The sequence below is a fragment of the Sardina pilchardus genome, chromosome 21 (genome assembly GCF_963854185.1).
Source record: "Sardina pilchardus chromosome 21, fSarPil1.1, whole genome shotgun sequence".
Taxonomy (NCBI): Eukaryota; Metazoa; Chordata; class Actinopteri; order Clupeiformes; family Clupeidae; genus Sardina; species Sardina pilchardus.
Window position 1 is genome coordinate 28555431 of NC_085014.1, and position 14441 is coordinate 28569871.

General features: G+C 41.2%; 2 protein-coding genes across 5 annotated transcripts; one reads left to right on the top strand and one right to left on the bottom strand.

Annotated features, from left to right (window-relative positions):
• The first annotated feature begins 40 nt into the window (after positions 1 to 40).
• On the top strand, positions 41 to 6486 carry atp1b4 (ATPase Na+/K+ transporting subunit beta 4). 2 transcript variants are annotated; one of them, XM_062524213.1, is made up of 9 exons: positions 41 to 112; positions 450 to 519; positions 1614 to 1839; positions 3537 to 3665; positions 3789 to 3893; positions 4280 to 4479; positions 4702 to 4758; positions 4869 to 4961; positions 5089 to 6486. In XM_062524213.1, the coding sequence occupies exons 2-9, from the start codon at positions 454 to 456 to the stop codon at positions 5248 to 5250; spliced, it is 1038 nt and encodes a 345-aa protein (XP_062380197.1). In that variant the 5' UTR covers positions 41 to 112; positions 450 to 453; the 3' UTR covers positions 5251 to 6486. The 2 variants fall into 2 exon arrangements, with proteins under 2 accessions (XP_062380197.1, XP_062380196.1); XM_062524212.1 differs by having other exon boundaries at positions 49 to 223.
• A 337-nt stretch (positions 6487 to 6823) lies between these two features.
• Positions 6824 to 14385, bottom strand: lamp2 (lysosomal-associated membrane protein 2). 3 transcript variants are annotated; one of them, XM_062524215.1, is made up of 6 exons: positions 14224 to 14385; positions 12255 to 12703; positions 12001 to 12126; positions 11822 to 11873; positions 11535 to 11705; positions 6824 to 8366 (listed from the first exon to the last, which is right to left on the bottom strand). In XM_062524215.1, the coding sequence occupies exons 1-6, from the start codon at positions 14267 to 14269 to the stop codon at positions 8224 to 8226; spliced, it is 987 nt and encodes a 328-aa protein (XP_062380199.1). In that variant the 5' UTR covers positions 14270 to 14385; the 3' UTR covers positions 6824 to 8223. The 3 variants fall into 3 exon arrangements, with proteins under 3 accessions (XP_062380199.1, XP_062380198.1, XP_062380201.1); XM_062524214.1 differs by having other exon boundaries at positions 8225 to 9015; XM_062524217.1 differs by lacking the exon at positions 6824 to 8366 and adding an exon at positions 9110 to 11358.
• Positions 14386 to 14441: the final 56 nt, after the last annotated feature.

Below are 14441 nucleotides of genomic sequence, written 5' to 3' on the forward strand. Positions count from 1 at the left end.
AAAGCCTCAGTACTTTCAATCCCACCCCCACTTGTTGCCTGAGAAATTCATTCACTACGATGATCGCTTAGTGGGAAGGTGGTCCTCTCTGTACCCGGTGCCTGTTGTATGGGTAAAACCGATTAAATCAAAGATTCTCGTCTGACCAAAACATAACTCGTATCAGTGTCAAGTGTGCTTGAAGATATCATCTGAATTTATCGTCCACGAAATATAAATTCCGGTATATCTAATTTAACTTTTTTTTTTAATCATTTGAGGCTGTTTTGCCAAAAATAGTTTAACGAAAAGCGCGCAGCTCAGTCCATTCGAATAGTTCTATTTTCTTCCCATTTCTTTTATTCTGGAAGTTTGGTATGGTCGTTAGTGCACTGGATGTCGCTTTAATTCGCTGAGCTGAAGACGGTCTATGTGATTGGTTTAACAAGTACCTTTTCTCTTCTGTGAAGAATCATGGAGCCCAATTCAACCACGGGCGGGGCTGAGGAAGAGCTCCTTGAAAACTTAGTGCCAAAAGTGGTAAGTGGTAAAATGGGTTTACCATTAATGTCATTCTGTTGCACAAATTTGTGAAAGACCTGTGAAAGCACCTGTCTTTTCATAAGATGTCATAGCAATATCCAGATAAAAGGTGTAGTCTTTTACAGTCCTTTTTCAACACATATTGGTAAATCAATTTAAGTTTAAAGTATACAGCCTAGTGACAATGCAAACATTATCACATACTCTGTATTATAAATGTACATTGGAAAATACATCGCCAAATTGGAACAATGTGTGGCATTTACTGTAATGAAACCCACTATGCATGTGAATGGCAGATAGCCTACTTATGCCTTTATGCAATGATTAGCTTTTTACAACAATGGTAGTGACATTTGGAACAAATTATCAATGAAAAGATAGTTGTTTATTCCAGACATTTAGATTATTTATTTTTAGGAATGTTTCGCTTTTAATTGCCAGAAAACAGAACTGCTGCAACAGAATGTCCAGAACATGTCATGTCCACATAATGACGTCTTTAATGTAGTTATACCATTCAACTACACATTTCACACTTAAGACTCTGAGTTTAGTTCGGTTGTCCCCTTCTAATTCTTATTCTGTCCATGTGTGTAAGCGAGTGTTTGTGGTAGAGGAGACGATGGGGGTTGAGGTGTAGCTTCACTGATCTGGTACATCCTGTTATCCCTGGTGGTCTAATGGGACCTCTGCTCGCTGGCTGCTCATCAGAGTGCTGAGAGTCAGTGTGCAACATCTGGGTTGTGGGTGACCTTGCAGTCCTTGTGCAGCTGCTGCGCTGAGTACAGAGGTTAGCTCTCCCAAAGAGGGTTAGCAGGGTCAACAGGCCTCTTCTGTTGTCCCTTTTCTAGAGCACATACCAGCAAGGACACCGATTTGACGATCGATCATCCCTAATTGCTATAACTACTGTTGCATTTTTAAGTGTGCCATCTGAATAAATGTGACTTGACTTGACTTGAATTGAATGAGAAAACAGCAATGTTCGACCCACTTGAGATAGCAAAAGAAAAGTTTAGAAACTTTCTCAAGGAGATGCTGATCCTTTTCCTCTGTGTGTGTGTGTGTGTGTGTGTGTGTGTGTGTAGCCTGCCGAGGGGCACAGGCATGGGCACAGACTGGCAGAGGCCATGGAGGTGGAGCAGGAGGGACTGGTGGAGCATCAACCACTGGCGCAGGAGGACCTGAACTTCGAGCGCTGGAAGCCCAAGCCAAGGCCCGAGCGGTCGCTGCACGATCAGTTCTCTGCCGTGAAACAATACTTGTGGAACCCCGAGACCAAGGAGTTCATGGGCCGCACAGGGAAGAGCTGGAGTGAGTAGCAGAGTGTCTGCAATGAGCACACGCTCAAAAGCAGTGTATGCAATGTCCTCAAACAGTGCCAATGAGTTCATAACAGACAATTGGACATTCAGCTGGAATCAGTTGATCTGTTTGACACACAGGGACAAACATGGTTTCTGAATAGCTAGTCTCAATAGACTATCATTTTCTGACTATGGTTTTGGTTCAGTGCAGCAAGAGATGACGGAAGGAGATATAATCTGATATTCCTTATCCATTATCTATGTGTGTGTCACTGTGAAGGGGAGGGGGGTAGATAGAAAGATAGATAGAGAGAGGGAGAGTCAGATAGAGGGAGAGAGAGGCAGAGAGAGGGGGGCAGAGAGAGAGAGAGAGACAGAGTGTGTGTGTGTGTGTGTGTGTGTGTGTGTGTGTGTGTGTGTGTGTGTATGTGTGTGTGCAGCATGAGTGTTTACATAGGTGCACAGATCATTTAGAGCAATCGTGACAAAAACAGGCTGCCTGGGGAACAGGCCCCAGTGGGAGAGCACTGTGACAGGCCATGTGCTGGCCAGGAATCACATTCTTCATGGCCCTACCGTGCTTTCCCCTGCCTCTTTCCCAAAGCCCTTGTGACCCCCGGACTGACTCGAACACGTTTGTGGCCCCACAGTGCAGGCCAACACGTAGAGCCACACAAGTGATTTTCCGCAGAGCTCTCTGTAAGCCTCAGACCAAAACTTAGATAAACATTTTTTGGCAAACACCATTTCCTGGAGAGGTTTTTCCCAGTCACTGGTGGCAATCTGCCCAAAATCTTTTTGGTTATTGTTTTTATAAAAAATCCGGACAATCGGTTGATTAATTACACAAATCTATACATTGTGTAGGTTTTGCTGATCTGGTTAAGATGGAGTTAAGAGGGAGAGGGAAAGAGAGAGAGAGAGAGAGAGAGAGAGAGAGAGAGAGAGAGAGAGAAAGAGAGAGAGAAAGAGAAAGAGAGAGAGAGTTTTGTAAAAGCTCCTGTAAGAGATGTAGCCAACGCGCTCCTCTGTTTGGGAGGGGGCCTGTTGAAGTCTGTGATGTGTGTCCTGTGAAAGGAGAGTGTGGAGAGGGACACAATACCAGAGTGGGGTGATCGAGCTCCTTGGAGCTTGCACTGCCTTTCTATGGCTGCAAAAGACTGTCACTCTGATGGCAACCGGAGGTTCACTCTGTCCCCTGAGTGAAAGGACAGCTGGGAGAATTCCACTGGGTCTGAACAGAAAGCCCTTTGTAGCTGGGGGACACAAGGCTGGCTGCAACTAGTCCCTGTCAAATTGCCTGCCCAGTGAAAGCCATTAAATTTTGGGGACACATTTTGTTTGATCAGTTACTAATGGACAGTTAATTGAAATTAAAGAAGAATGGCCGCTGTCTTTTGTGTCTGATCGGGTGAGCCAAATGCTCATATAGGATCAGTTCGAGGGGATATGAGAGAAAATGAGGCCATTTTCTGAGCAGATGACCCATGATTGTTGTATATTAGAGCAGAAAAGTAGAAATGACTAACCTGCAATCAGATAACTAGATGGCTATTTAGAAAGTATGTTTGCCATGTGTCTTGAGATCCTTGAAATAAACAAAATGTTTGCTGTGCTGATCGTTATGATTTGGTCTCACAGGATATTCCTAAGGGAAATACAGGAATGTCTGAGTACTAACATCCATATTTTCATTCCTCCAAGGCCTCATCGTCTTTTTCTATTCGGCATTGTATACTTTCTTGGCTGCCATGTTTGCTGCTTGTATGTGCTGCCTGATGTGGTCCATCAGCCCTTACAAACCAACATACAACGACAGGGTGATGCCACCAGGTAAGAGCATGGTCTTCATCCACAACTTCAAGCTTTTATGGTCGCTCTCACCACTGATGTTGTTGGACAAGAGATGATTCAGACGGGCCTGCATGCTACAGTAAACTGTATTTCCATTGGCAGGCATGATGATGTTCCCCCATGTAGAGGGATTTGACATTGCCTTCAATGCCTCTGACCGCCACTCCTGGATTAAGTATGTGAAGGTGATGGAGACCCACCTAAAACGTGAGTTCTGATTCATCAGGGTTTTCAGAATTATCTGAGCACCTAATCTGGCCACTTGATAGGTATCATATGATATTTTTAGGAACCATAGTAAAAATGGGGTGTTTTCTTTAATGGGTACAGAGTTAAAGCCTCTCTATAATCCGCTCCTGCAACCCCCCTTCCTAAACCCTCGGTGCCCATAGAAAAGCTGGCATGGATGGAGAGGGTTTTGTGGGCTGAGCGTTTCCAGAGGGAGCCACCCCAGGCCTCTTTGTGTACGGCCAGACCCAGTAATCAACTGTTGTTGAGTTTATTTATGGGAATCCACCCCTCTGCCCCCCACCATCTCTCTCTCTCTCTCTCTCTCTGTCTCTCTCACACACACTCCTCTATCTCTGTCACAGCATACGATGACTCCATTCAGGATGAAAAGAATATTCCATGTCAGGAGGACAAATATTTTATGCAAGATGACAAAGAGGAGAGTGCTGAGCGGAAAGCATGCCAGTTCAAGAGGTCATGGCTTGGGGAGTGCTCAGGGGTGGCAGATCGTCATTTTGGCTATTCTCAGGGAAAGCCCTGCATCCTTCTCAAGATGAACCGGGTGAGGGCCCTCTACTTCCACTTACCACCAAATCCTCCTAAGTTGGCCAAGGGTTCAAGTGTGCTTAGTGACATCTTGTGGTGTCTTGTAGTATAGTAATGTGCTGGCAAAGCAGCAGCCTCAATGCAAGGTTGTATGACTAGTCCTAAATAAGGAAGTGCTTGGAAGTCACATGGCAAATTCCACTGACACATCAGCCCCATTCCCTCTCTTTTTTTGTAGATTCTTGGGTACTTGCCTGGTAAGGGAACCCCAGTAATGGTGGATTGTGCTCTAAGGGTAAGGGTTCATCTTGAGTGGTGTGAGACAAATTCTATTTCATATGATGAACATATCGGTTAAGGTATCTAGTACAGGCTACCACTCATTGTGTATGTTTGTTTTCACAGAAAGGGGATACAGGAGAGCTTGGGGATCTTGAGTTCTTTCCAAAAAACATTTTCAATCTGATGTACTACCCCTACTATGGGAAACAAAGACATGTGAGTGTGAACTTTTAACATAATAGCATCAACTGTACTGGTTGAACATGTGATACTGACCACAATACCAATGCCATACAGTATGTGAAAAGAGGTGCATTTAAATTAATTGAACCTTTTTATGCAGGTGAACTACACATCGCCAATAGTTGCAGTACGTTTCCCTTCACCTCAGCTCGACACCCATCTTCATGTGCAATGTAAGCTCCATGGCAAGGACATCATCAATGATTCACCAACTGATCGCTTTCTGGGAAGTGTGTCTTTCACTCTTGAAGTGGGTGCGTAGCTTCCCACAGTTGCTGCCTTCATCCACCTTTTGAGTTGTACACATTTGCAAATGGAACATCTTAGTACTAGAGTCGGAGAATATCCCCTGTATGACATAAAATGTTTTTAATCTTTCAAAACTCCCATAACTCCCTGCAGAAATAAGAATAATTTTAGGAAGCACTCAAATGGACATGCACCTCACAAAAAAACAAACAAAAAACAAGGACAGAGACAGTGCTGGGAGAGAAAATGAGAAGGACATACTGTACTTTCCATAATGTAATACTTAGTTTCACTAGTCATTAGGAGAAAGTGTTTTTATCTAAGGCTTATAAAGCACTGCCGAGGTCATTTCTGTGTAAGACTTGACTTAGCCTACTTCACTTAACCAGAGGGCCTGATGTTCCAAAAAGGGAAATTGACTATAATGTATAGTTACACATTAACTTTAGAGCTTCACGTTATTGGGCATCATGAGTTTTACGAAATTCCAGTGTTCCAGAGTGGCACAAGTAGTTTTTGTATAATAGTTTGGTTTGAATATTGTGTAACACTCTTCTGATTCATCAACATTTCTTTTGTACAAAGGTTACAACCTCTGTAATACAAAACGAATATATTTGTCTTATCACTGAGCTCAATTTCAGATAATCCAGAGACTATTTATCACAGAGATAAATAGTCTTTTACGAAGATTTCAGAGCATTACACACTCTTAATTCTTTGGTCTTGTATTACAATATCAGAGGTTGCTTGTTCCTTTTAATGAGATAATAGGCTGCTATTCTTTAGAATTAATCATTTCTGTCTATAATGCAGTTAACAGTTTTGTTTACTTTTAATCTAATAAGTAATTCTGTAAATTACTGCCCAAAAAATGCAGTTTCATTCCATGCTAGTTTGTAAATTTAAAAAAGGAAATGTGAATCCTCTCTCCGCAGATGGATATTAAGTATGTTAGACACGCACAAATGAGATAGAACAATATGGATCAATTCTTAATGTTATGAAATATCTGGTGAGACTCAGCAGTATTATTTATTAATGTATTTGATAATGTTGACATGGAACAATCAAATGTTGACGGTGAAGGATAGGCTTACTTTGGAAACTGCGTAATCTCTTGGCAGTTCAGAGATTATATATTTCATTGGCAGACAATAATGTGTGCCAGAATACATTTTACACGAAAGCACTCAATGTTATAGAAATGTAAACAATAAACATGGAACTGAATTAACTAATTTAACAAGGGTGTGCTGTTTTGTTTTTAACTCTCTGTAAGGTCAGAGGTGGATGTTTCACTTCTGAGTGTTAGCATTTTACAACCCACTGGAAAACCATGTTTATGGCTTTAGTGGTCATGCAAATCTAATGACAGCAATATTTCTCATCCAGCAAAACATAACAGTACTACTGGTCAAAGTGTAAGAGTGCTAGGTTGAGCAATATCTCTGGCAGGTGGCTATTGCTGAAAGTAGGCCTATATATTTCCCAATAACTTAGAGATATACATCATCTTATCGTGCATGACCCAGATACTTACCCTCAATTAAATAATACAGGTTTAATGATGGAGAGTTGTCGTGTTTACAAAATAGGGAAGCCATTTTATTTCAATTTTCCCATCATGGTACAGGATACTTATCTTGACATTCTTCAACTGATCGAGACATTTGAATGGAGAAAAACAAGGGAGTGCAACAAAAAGGCACAACATGTCAGTATTCAGTGATCACTGTGTGACTGATAACGATCAGTTTCGCTGTGTTTAGAGAAACCTTTGAAGGATACAACTATCAGTTGATTTGACTTATACAAATATCAAATCAAAGTGAAGATACGTAAACAGAAGTCATACGGACATGTGGCTTACTGTATCAACACAAGCTCCCTTTACCTGAGGGACCCTCAAGAGAAATCAATCTGAGTCCAAATCTGCTGTCTATTCACCAATGTTTAAAATGCTAGTAAAGTGTCAGCTTGATTAGTGTCCCTTTATAACAGAGGGTATTAAGTGCAAAAGGTAAAATGACACAAGAACATGGTTAAACATGGCTACTAATTAAACAACAATCAAGTGATCAATCCACATCAGTGTTTTTTTTTTCAGAAATTTCAACATGTGCATGACATACATTCAAGGGCTTCGAAATTATTAGTCATGTAATTCAAAACAATTCACCTTATTCATTAATTTGATACAACACAAAAAAATATCATTTACACATCAGTATTATACAGAGCAAATAAAAAGATTTGTTTAAAGAACCTTTTCTACAGGACGAGAAAGCCATTCAGCGGATGTACTTCTCATGCAATACATATCCACAGGTGGTTTCCTAAACCTGGAGATGTTGCAATCATTACATTTTAATTAGATTTCTTGATTTAACGCTAACCACCATAAAGGTTTCCTCTTCTTACACTCAATTTTTTAAACTCAGACTTTAGTTTGTAAATACAGAAAAAGTAATGAGGAACACCAATCAAGTATTCTTCATGTAGTACAGCTACTTCACACTGTACATCTCTCCCTTATACTGAGTACTAGGTCATGTTCCATTCAGAGGTCTGGGTCAGTCACAGGAAGTTACATTTGTTACATTTTTCTTTTCCTTCCTCTTACCTTTCTCTATGGGGTTAATGTGTTCCAGGTTTATGAAACCACCCTTTACAATTTGGAGAGATCAATTAAAATTTTATATGCAGCCCTATTTCAGTCATAGTCTGACATGGCAATTTACACATTCCAATACTTCATGATCCCAAAACACCTAGAGCCAGCACTGATATGATAGAATTCAAATTCCAACCAAATCAAACTAGGATAAGATACATCTAAGAAAAGTTGAGTGCAGGGACAAAGAACGGCAGAGAGAGAGAGAGAGAGAGAGAGAGAGAGAGAGAGAGAGAGAGAGAGAGAGAGAGAGAGAGAGAGGAGGCAGCTGGGGTAGGGGTGGGGTGGATTAGATGTTGCGGAAGTGAATTATACAGACTGGTAGCCAGTGCGACTCTTCCTCCGGCCAATCAGGTAAGAGATAAGTACAAGGATGATTAGGAAGCTGAGTGCCATGCCCACAGCAATGGGCACAAGAAAGCTCAAGTCAGAGTCCAAGAAGCACTCCTCAGCTGCCGCGGGGGGAGAGAGAGAGAGAGAGAAAGGTGACGGTAAGTGATTATTGGATAGAGAACATTCTGAGATGGAGAATTGGTGAGTAACATCAGAAAAAAGAGGAGGAGCAATGCGCAGGGTCCTTGCATCAGCCAGCAAACTAGGAAATTTCAGTGGGAGGGAGGCGAGTATAAAAATATATTATCCTGTTAATATCAGGCAGGCAAGTTTAGGTTCACAGCATTTGTTTTTGTTTTTAGCATTTTAAGGGGAGGGAGAGGGGAAAGGGTGGGGGTAGGGGAGATAACAGTGGCCTTGCAATACATTCAAATCAAATCCAAAGGAGCATTGCAATTTTGAAAAGAAATGTGCTAGAACGTATTAGGCTCTGCTGAGAGGATGAGAACCAACTGAGTGCATCTTCCAAGCCCAGAGAGTAACTGACAAAGTCATGCTGTATTAACGTGATCAGAATTAAGTGTTAACATTTCATCAAAATGATCCCAGACTCAGGATGGGTGATTTAGAAAGACTCATAGCCTTGGGCTTGGTTTCTCCTTCTCCCAATGAAATAGGCCACCAATACTATAAGAATGAGAGCAGCCAAGGCAGCTCCCACTGCTATTGGGACAATGTAGCTTTCCGCATCAGCCTGGCAATCCTCCACTGGATAAGAATAAAGAAAGCAAGGGTAAAGAGATTGCAACAACACATTCAGTCTAAAATCTGGCAAAAAAGAAAACGGTTATTACACAACTCAAAGAGTCCAACACACTCTTTTATTTTGAAGGTCAAAAGTAGCCTCGGCTGACTGTCAACACTAAATACACAGACGTTTCTATATCAAATTTTATTGACTTACTGCAACTAAAAACTCAAAATGCACTGACAGAAACTATTTTCATTTGATGCCATGGGAAACAATTACAATGATAAAAAACACTTTGTCAGATCCCCTGACCTTAATATGAAACTGAAATGCAAACTGAACACTTTACATCTCTTTCAAAACTTATTGTATTTGCTTTACCGACCCAATCCACATTTCAGTTTCATATTTTGCCATGTCACACAAAATCTATGGTTTTGGAAGGAGCAGGTGTCCAGTAATGGGAATTCCCTTTTAGCAGGATCACACCTCCTTCAAAGTGCCTGATATATCAGAAACGGTCTGCTCTGGAAAAGGCACATTTTTGGAAATCAATCCTGTGGACTTTGTCCCCAGCTAAAGGTAATGGATGCAAATACAGCAAGCGTGGTGGTGGTAGATTTGTATACTTTGAGGACTATTTCAATTTCAACATTTCACATAAAAGCAAAAATTTAATCAAAAGCCATACAATTACATTTTTACATGCGCACTTCTGAAATGGAAAACAATCTGCGGCAAAAACACACAGCGCCTGATTTTGTGAGATTGAAGAAACACAAGCACCCCACAGCAAAATCTTTTGTGTCTTGTGAAAGCGGAGATGACCACGCCTTTCTAATAACAAGGGTAATATTACTATACATTTACCCATTTACGCAACAACATGCACACGCTAAAGCCCCCACACCAATTTCCAGTTACAATATTATTATGTTCTGGGATCAATGTGCACAACTATTGCAAAGGCTATTCACAAGTTTTGCAGAGCAGCATCTCTTACCAAATGTGGAGTGTCCTCTGAATACATTTACATAAAAACACATCTGCAAGCAACTTTGCTTAAATGCACATATACCACAATTTACAACACTATCCCTTTTTAAAAAACCTAATGCCAAAAAAAGTACTCAGATGTGGGGGAAATGTAGCCAACTACCTTAATAACTGGTCACAAACATCCCCTCACCGTTATCACCACAGTTAGGCCTAGAGACTTGCTAGGAAAATTGTGGATCTCATAATGCATAGAGAAATTTTGTGGCAAAATGCTGCATCAAATTAGAGTATCACACTGAGATTTTGCAAACTGGCTAACATCGTTAAATTTTTTTTTTTTTTTTTTAAATTGTACACCCTTAATCTATAGATGCTGAGAGGGATATTTCTGCCAATTCAATCTTAGGGAAATGTACAAGAGTAACAGACTTGGGTCTCACACATGCAAAAATCAAAGAAATTACTGGCTGTTGATTAAATGTGACTTGGAACAATGATTGCACAAAAAGCTGATTCAGCTCTGTTAAGATTAGTTCCAGTCAAAATTAAATACACAATTTATGTCCCCCAGGATCCATTTTTGCAGTAATTTAAGATTGAATCAAATGAAATGAACCAAACCAACATCATGTGGCTTAATGAAATGAATACAATTAAAACATGTGGGGTTTAAAGAAGAAAAAAAAAGGAATGCTGGGAGGAAGAAGCAAGTGAACAATCTGATGCGATTTGATACAGGATTGTACATTTCAATTCCTATATGAATAACCTTTACATGTTCTGCATCATCAGATATGTTTAGGTGAAACTTGTTGATGGCATCTAATAGAGACTGTGCACTTGCTTCCTGAACACAATCAAAAGGGACATAAAAACTGAAAAGCAACAAAAGAAACAAATGACAAGCAGAAAAAGAAAAGAAAAGAAAATGTAAAAGAATGTATATGTGCAAGTGGGGGGGGTCCTGATCCTGGAATACTGCAGGGCCCTCGTGATTTGAACTGCACATCAGTTCTTTGTCATACTGCTGCATTCATCATTATGAATTTAATGCTGAGGGGCCAACTGCCAATTATGAGATTGCACTAAAAACTGCAGCTCTTTTCCAGGATCAGGCTCGATCACCTCCCCCCTCTCTCCCCCTCCCTTCCCCTTATCCCAACCAATCCACAAGCCTGGACTCCTTGAAGGGAGATCAAAATTAGGAAGTCAGTGACTGCTTTACAGTGTCTGATATCCAACATAGGTCTTTCTTCGACCAATCATGTAAGCAATCACTACTATGAGAATCAAGCCGGCCAGAGCGGCACCAACAATGATTGGGATTAAGATGCTGGAGTCATCCATTGCACATTCATGGGCTGCAGATAGAGAGAAAATGAGTGAGCACACAGTGAGGGGAGCTGTGGACCATGTGATTATCTCAACACCTCCAGCATGACATCAGACTATTGCAAGACCACTTACATCCTCACTGGCTACATGGAAACACTGGTCCATGAAGGAATGTCTTATGTTAGATAAAAGAATCTCATACCTGTGCTGAATTTATTGTCCTCCACTGCAAAGGGCTGGATCTGCAGTTCAAAGGTGTTAAGGGTGAGGGAGCTTGTGATGTCGTCCTTCTGTTCCTTCTTGCACATGTAGGAGCTCCCCACAGATGCTTCCCATAGAGACAAGCTGGAATTGCCATCAGTGAAATTGAGCCCTGAAAACCACAACAGAAGATCCATGAGAGAAGACCGTATGAAAGGGACAGGTGCGTACAAAAAAAGAAAAGAAAGAGCAGGCATGTGATCCAGAGTCTATTGAATAATGGCTTACCACCAGCAGTCCCATTGACATTCAGTGAATGTAGGTGAAATCGGTTTGATACCTGCAGAACCACAAAAACAACATGTATAATATCAGAGCAAGTCCAACAAAGCACTTTGCCATAGCAATTGTCTGAACAGTAAACATGATTTTACATTCTCCATAATCACATATGTGAAGTAACTCACATTAGAAAAGCCAAAGGTCATGTAGATTGTGTCAGACTGTAGGATGAGGACGGAGTCAGTGCCATTACTGCCACATGATCCAGAGACAGTCATCGCTTTAGGATCCACGTTAAAGCTCAGGGAATCCTTGGACACAGAAAAGCAGACATTAATATGGCTCTTAATTCTAACACACCTGTAACTCATGCACCATACAAACAGCCATAACATGACATTACAAATGATTTTCTACTGATCCAAGTGATGCAACTTACTGAGCCTGGCTTAAAGATGATTTGCAGGCCCATTTTGGCCATAATGCAGGCAGAGGCATTGACATTTGGCTTAAGAGTGTAGTCTCCAGTTTGGGGGTTGGGCAGTGGGGGGGCAGTTGTGGTGGCATTGGTCGGAGCTGGAGTGGTTGTATTTGCAGGAGTTGGAGCATGGGTGGTTGTATTTGGAGCTTGGGTGGTTGTATTTGGAGCAAGGGTGGTTGTATTTGGAGCTTGGGTGGTTGTATTTGGAGCAAGGGTGGTTGTATTTGGAGCAAGGGTGGTTGTATTTGGAGCAAGGGTGGTTGTATTTGGAGAAGCTGTAGTAGCTGCAGTAGTAGTAGTAGTAGTAGTAGTAGTAGTAGCAGCAGTGGTAGTGGTAGTGGTGGTGGTGGTGGTGGTGGCCGGAGCAGAAGTTGGTGGCAATGTGGTTTGAGTGGAACTCAGCTTACCTGTAGGATACAAGAAATACAAATTCCAGTGTAAGATTAAATGCATACACCTTATGAGGGTGATTCTCCCTGTCAGGATAAATAATTGCTTACTCTATGCTCTACTCATGCTGTATCACATGGCCGGCAGAACAATCAGTCAGGTCACAATGCAGTCAGTTAATTTTTATGATTCCTTCATAACTTGATGGTGATGACTCATGAGAGGATGTATCAAAGTTCATGTAGATTATGCACTAACAAAACTATTGGACAGCGGGCAAAATGACAAGCACTATAGAATGCACATATTCATCATAACAGACTGCCCAGGCATTAACAGAACAACAACTATCTTGCAAAGTGTCATGCTTTTTAAAAGATTCCCGGGCAAAAATAATCTCGAAAGGTAGCAATAAATAGTAAGGCTTTAGTGACTGTAAAGCCTCAAGCACATCAGTAACACTTGCTACCGCAAGTATTAACCTACTTCCTGTTCGCAGCCAGGACACATGACAAGACGGCTATAAAGTACTGACAGATCACGGGCAAAACCCAAGTTCGCCTAAAAGACTGTCACTCAAGTGAATAAGCTAATTAGTAACCCAGAGGGTTTGCATCTCTTGGTTTTAAAAACCTTTGTCACATGACCTCGGAGAACTCACAGCCAATTCTGAACACAATCACATGTTCTTCACATGTTACATAAGGCCCAGGCAATTCACCCGGCAGAGAAATGTATGCACTAGGGAACTGGCTAAGCAAAGTTGAACAAAGTTAACTTAACATTAGGTGACTAAAATTGTAAACGGTAGGCCTATATTGACCCTTAGACACCACAATAATGCACAGGGGCACCGGCACATAAAATAGCACGAATCAAATACTGAACTGTTCGATTTCGTGAGCTATCTGATGAGGGGACAGTAACGTTAAAGTTAATGTAAAATCCAGTGAGCAATTTCAACAACCTGTAATGTTTTCAACATGTAACATTACAAAACAGAGCTAGAGTGATTCGACAATGACACTGCTTTGATAACAATTGCAATAATTAATTTTAAGACAGGCCAAAAGGGTACAAGCACGACCACAATAAAATAACAACTCGTCTCAATAACACCTAACGTAAAATATTTTATTTCTACTGTTTTAGCCCGAAGCATCTGGCTAGCTAACACGACCCGATTCGGATATCGGCTACCATAAATGTAACAATTCTCCCTGGATTTTTCTGAACGATTAGAAAGAACAATATAATGCTATAATCTGATTATCATTACGTTGGTGAATCTTTGTAACGCTTTTTTACTAAAGCCAGAGAAACAAAATGCATTATGCCGTCGCCTAAAAGAGGTTCACTTGCTAACGTTAGCTGGCTAGCGACAGTTTTGCGTAGCAAAATATTAGCCAGCAAGCTAGTTCTAGCTAGCTAGCAGATTGGTTCTTTCAAGGCAAGGCCTGAAGTGACGAGGCAAGAAAACTTTTATTCTGAGATGGATGAAGTAAGAACGATTATCAAAACAGAGTTGTGTACTTACCACTGGCTATAACCAGAAGCACCGTTAGGCAAAAGTGGCGAAACATGTTTTTAACGTTTGATTTTAGAGACCCCGCGGATGGCTGACACTAAGTGCGACTGTGACCAATGCTGGCGCTGAATCTAGCTTCGATTTCAGCTAGATGTGTGCTGGCTATGAAGCAGTGAAGGGGGATGATGGCAGTCATATGACTTGAGAAACAACATGCGTAAGCAGAG

Excerpts from the sequence above, each read along its gene's own strand:
- lamp2 (XM_062524215.1), bottom strand. The coding sequence starts at position 14,269 with ATGTTTCGCCACTTTTGCCTAACGGTGCTTCTGGTTATAGCCAGTG. Across the intron at positions 12,127-12,254 it reads TCATCTTTAAGCCAGGCTCA|GATTCCCTGAGCTTTAACGT; the intron begins GTAAGTTGCATC and ends TCTGTGTCCAAG. Across the intron at positions 11,706-11,821 it reads TGTCAATGGGACTGCTGGTG|GGCTCAATTTCACTGATGGC; the intron begins GTAAGCCATTAT and ends TGTGGTTTTCAG.
- atp1b4 (XM_062524213.1), top strand. The coding sequence starts at position 454 with ATGGAGCCCAATTCAACCACGGGCGGGGCTGAGGAAGAGCTCCTTGAA. Across the intron at positions 520-1,613 it reads AAAACTTAGTGCCAAAAGTG|CCTGCCGAGGGGCACAGGCA; the intron begins GTAAGTGGTAAA and ends GTGTGTGTGTAG. Across the intron at positions 4,962-5,088 it reads ACTATGGGAAACAAAGACAT|GTGAACTACACATCGCCAAT; the intron begins GTGAGTGTGAAC and ends CTTTTTATGCAG.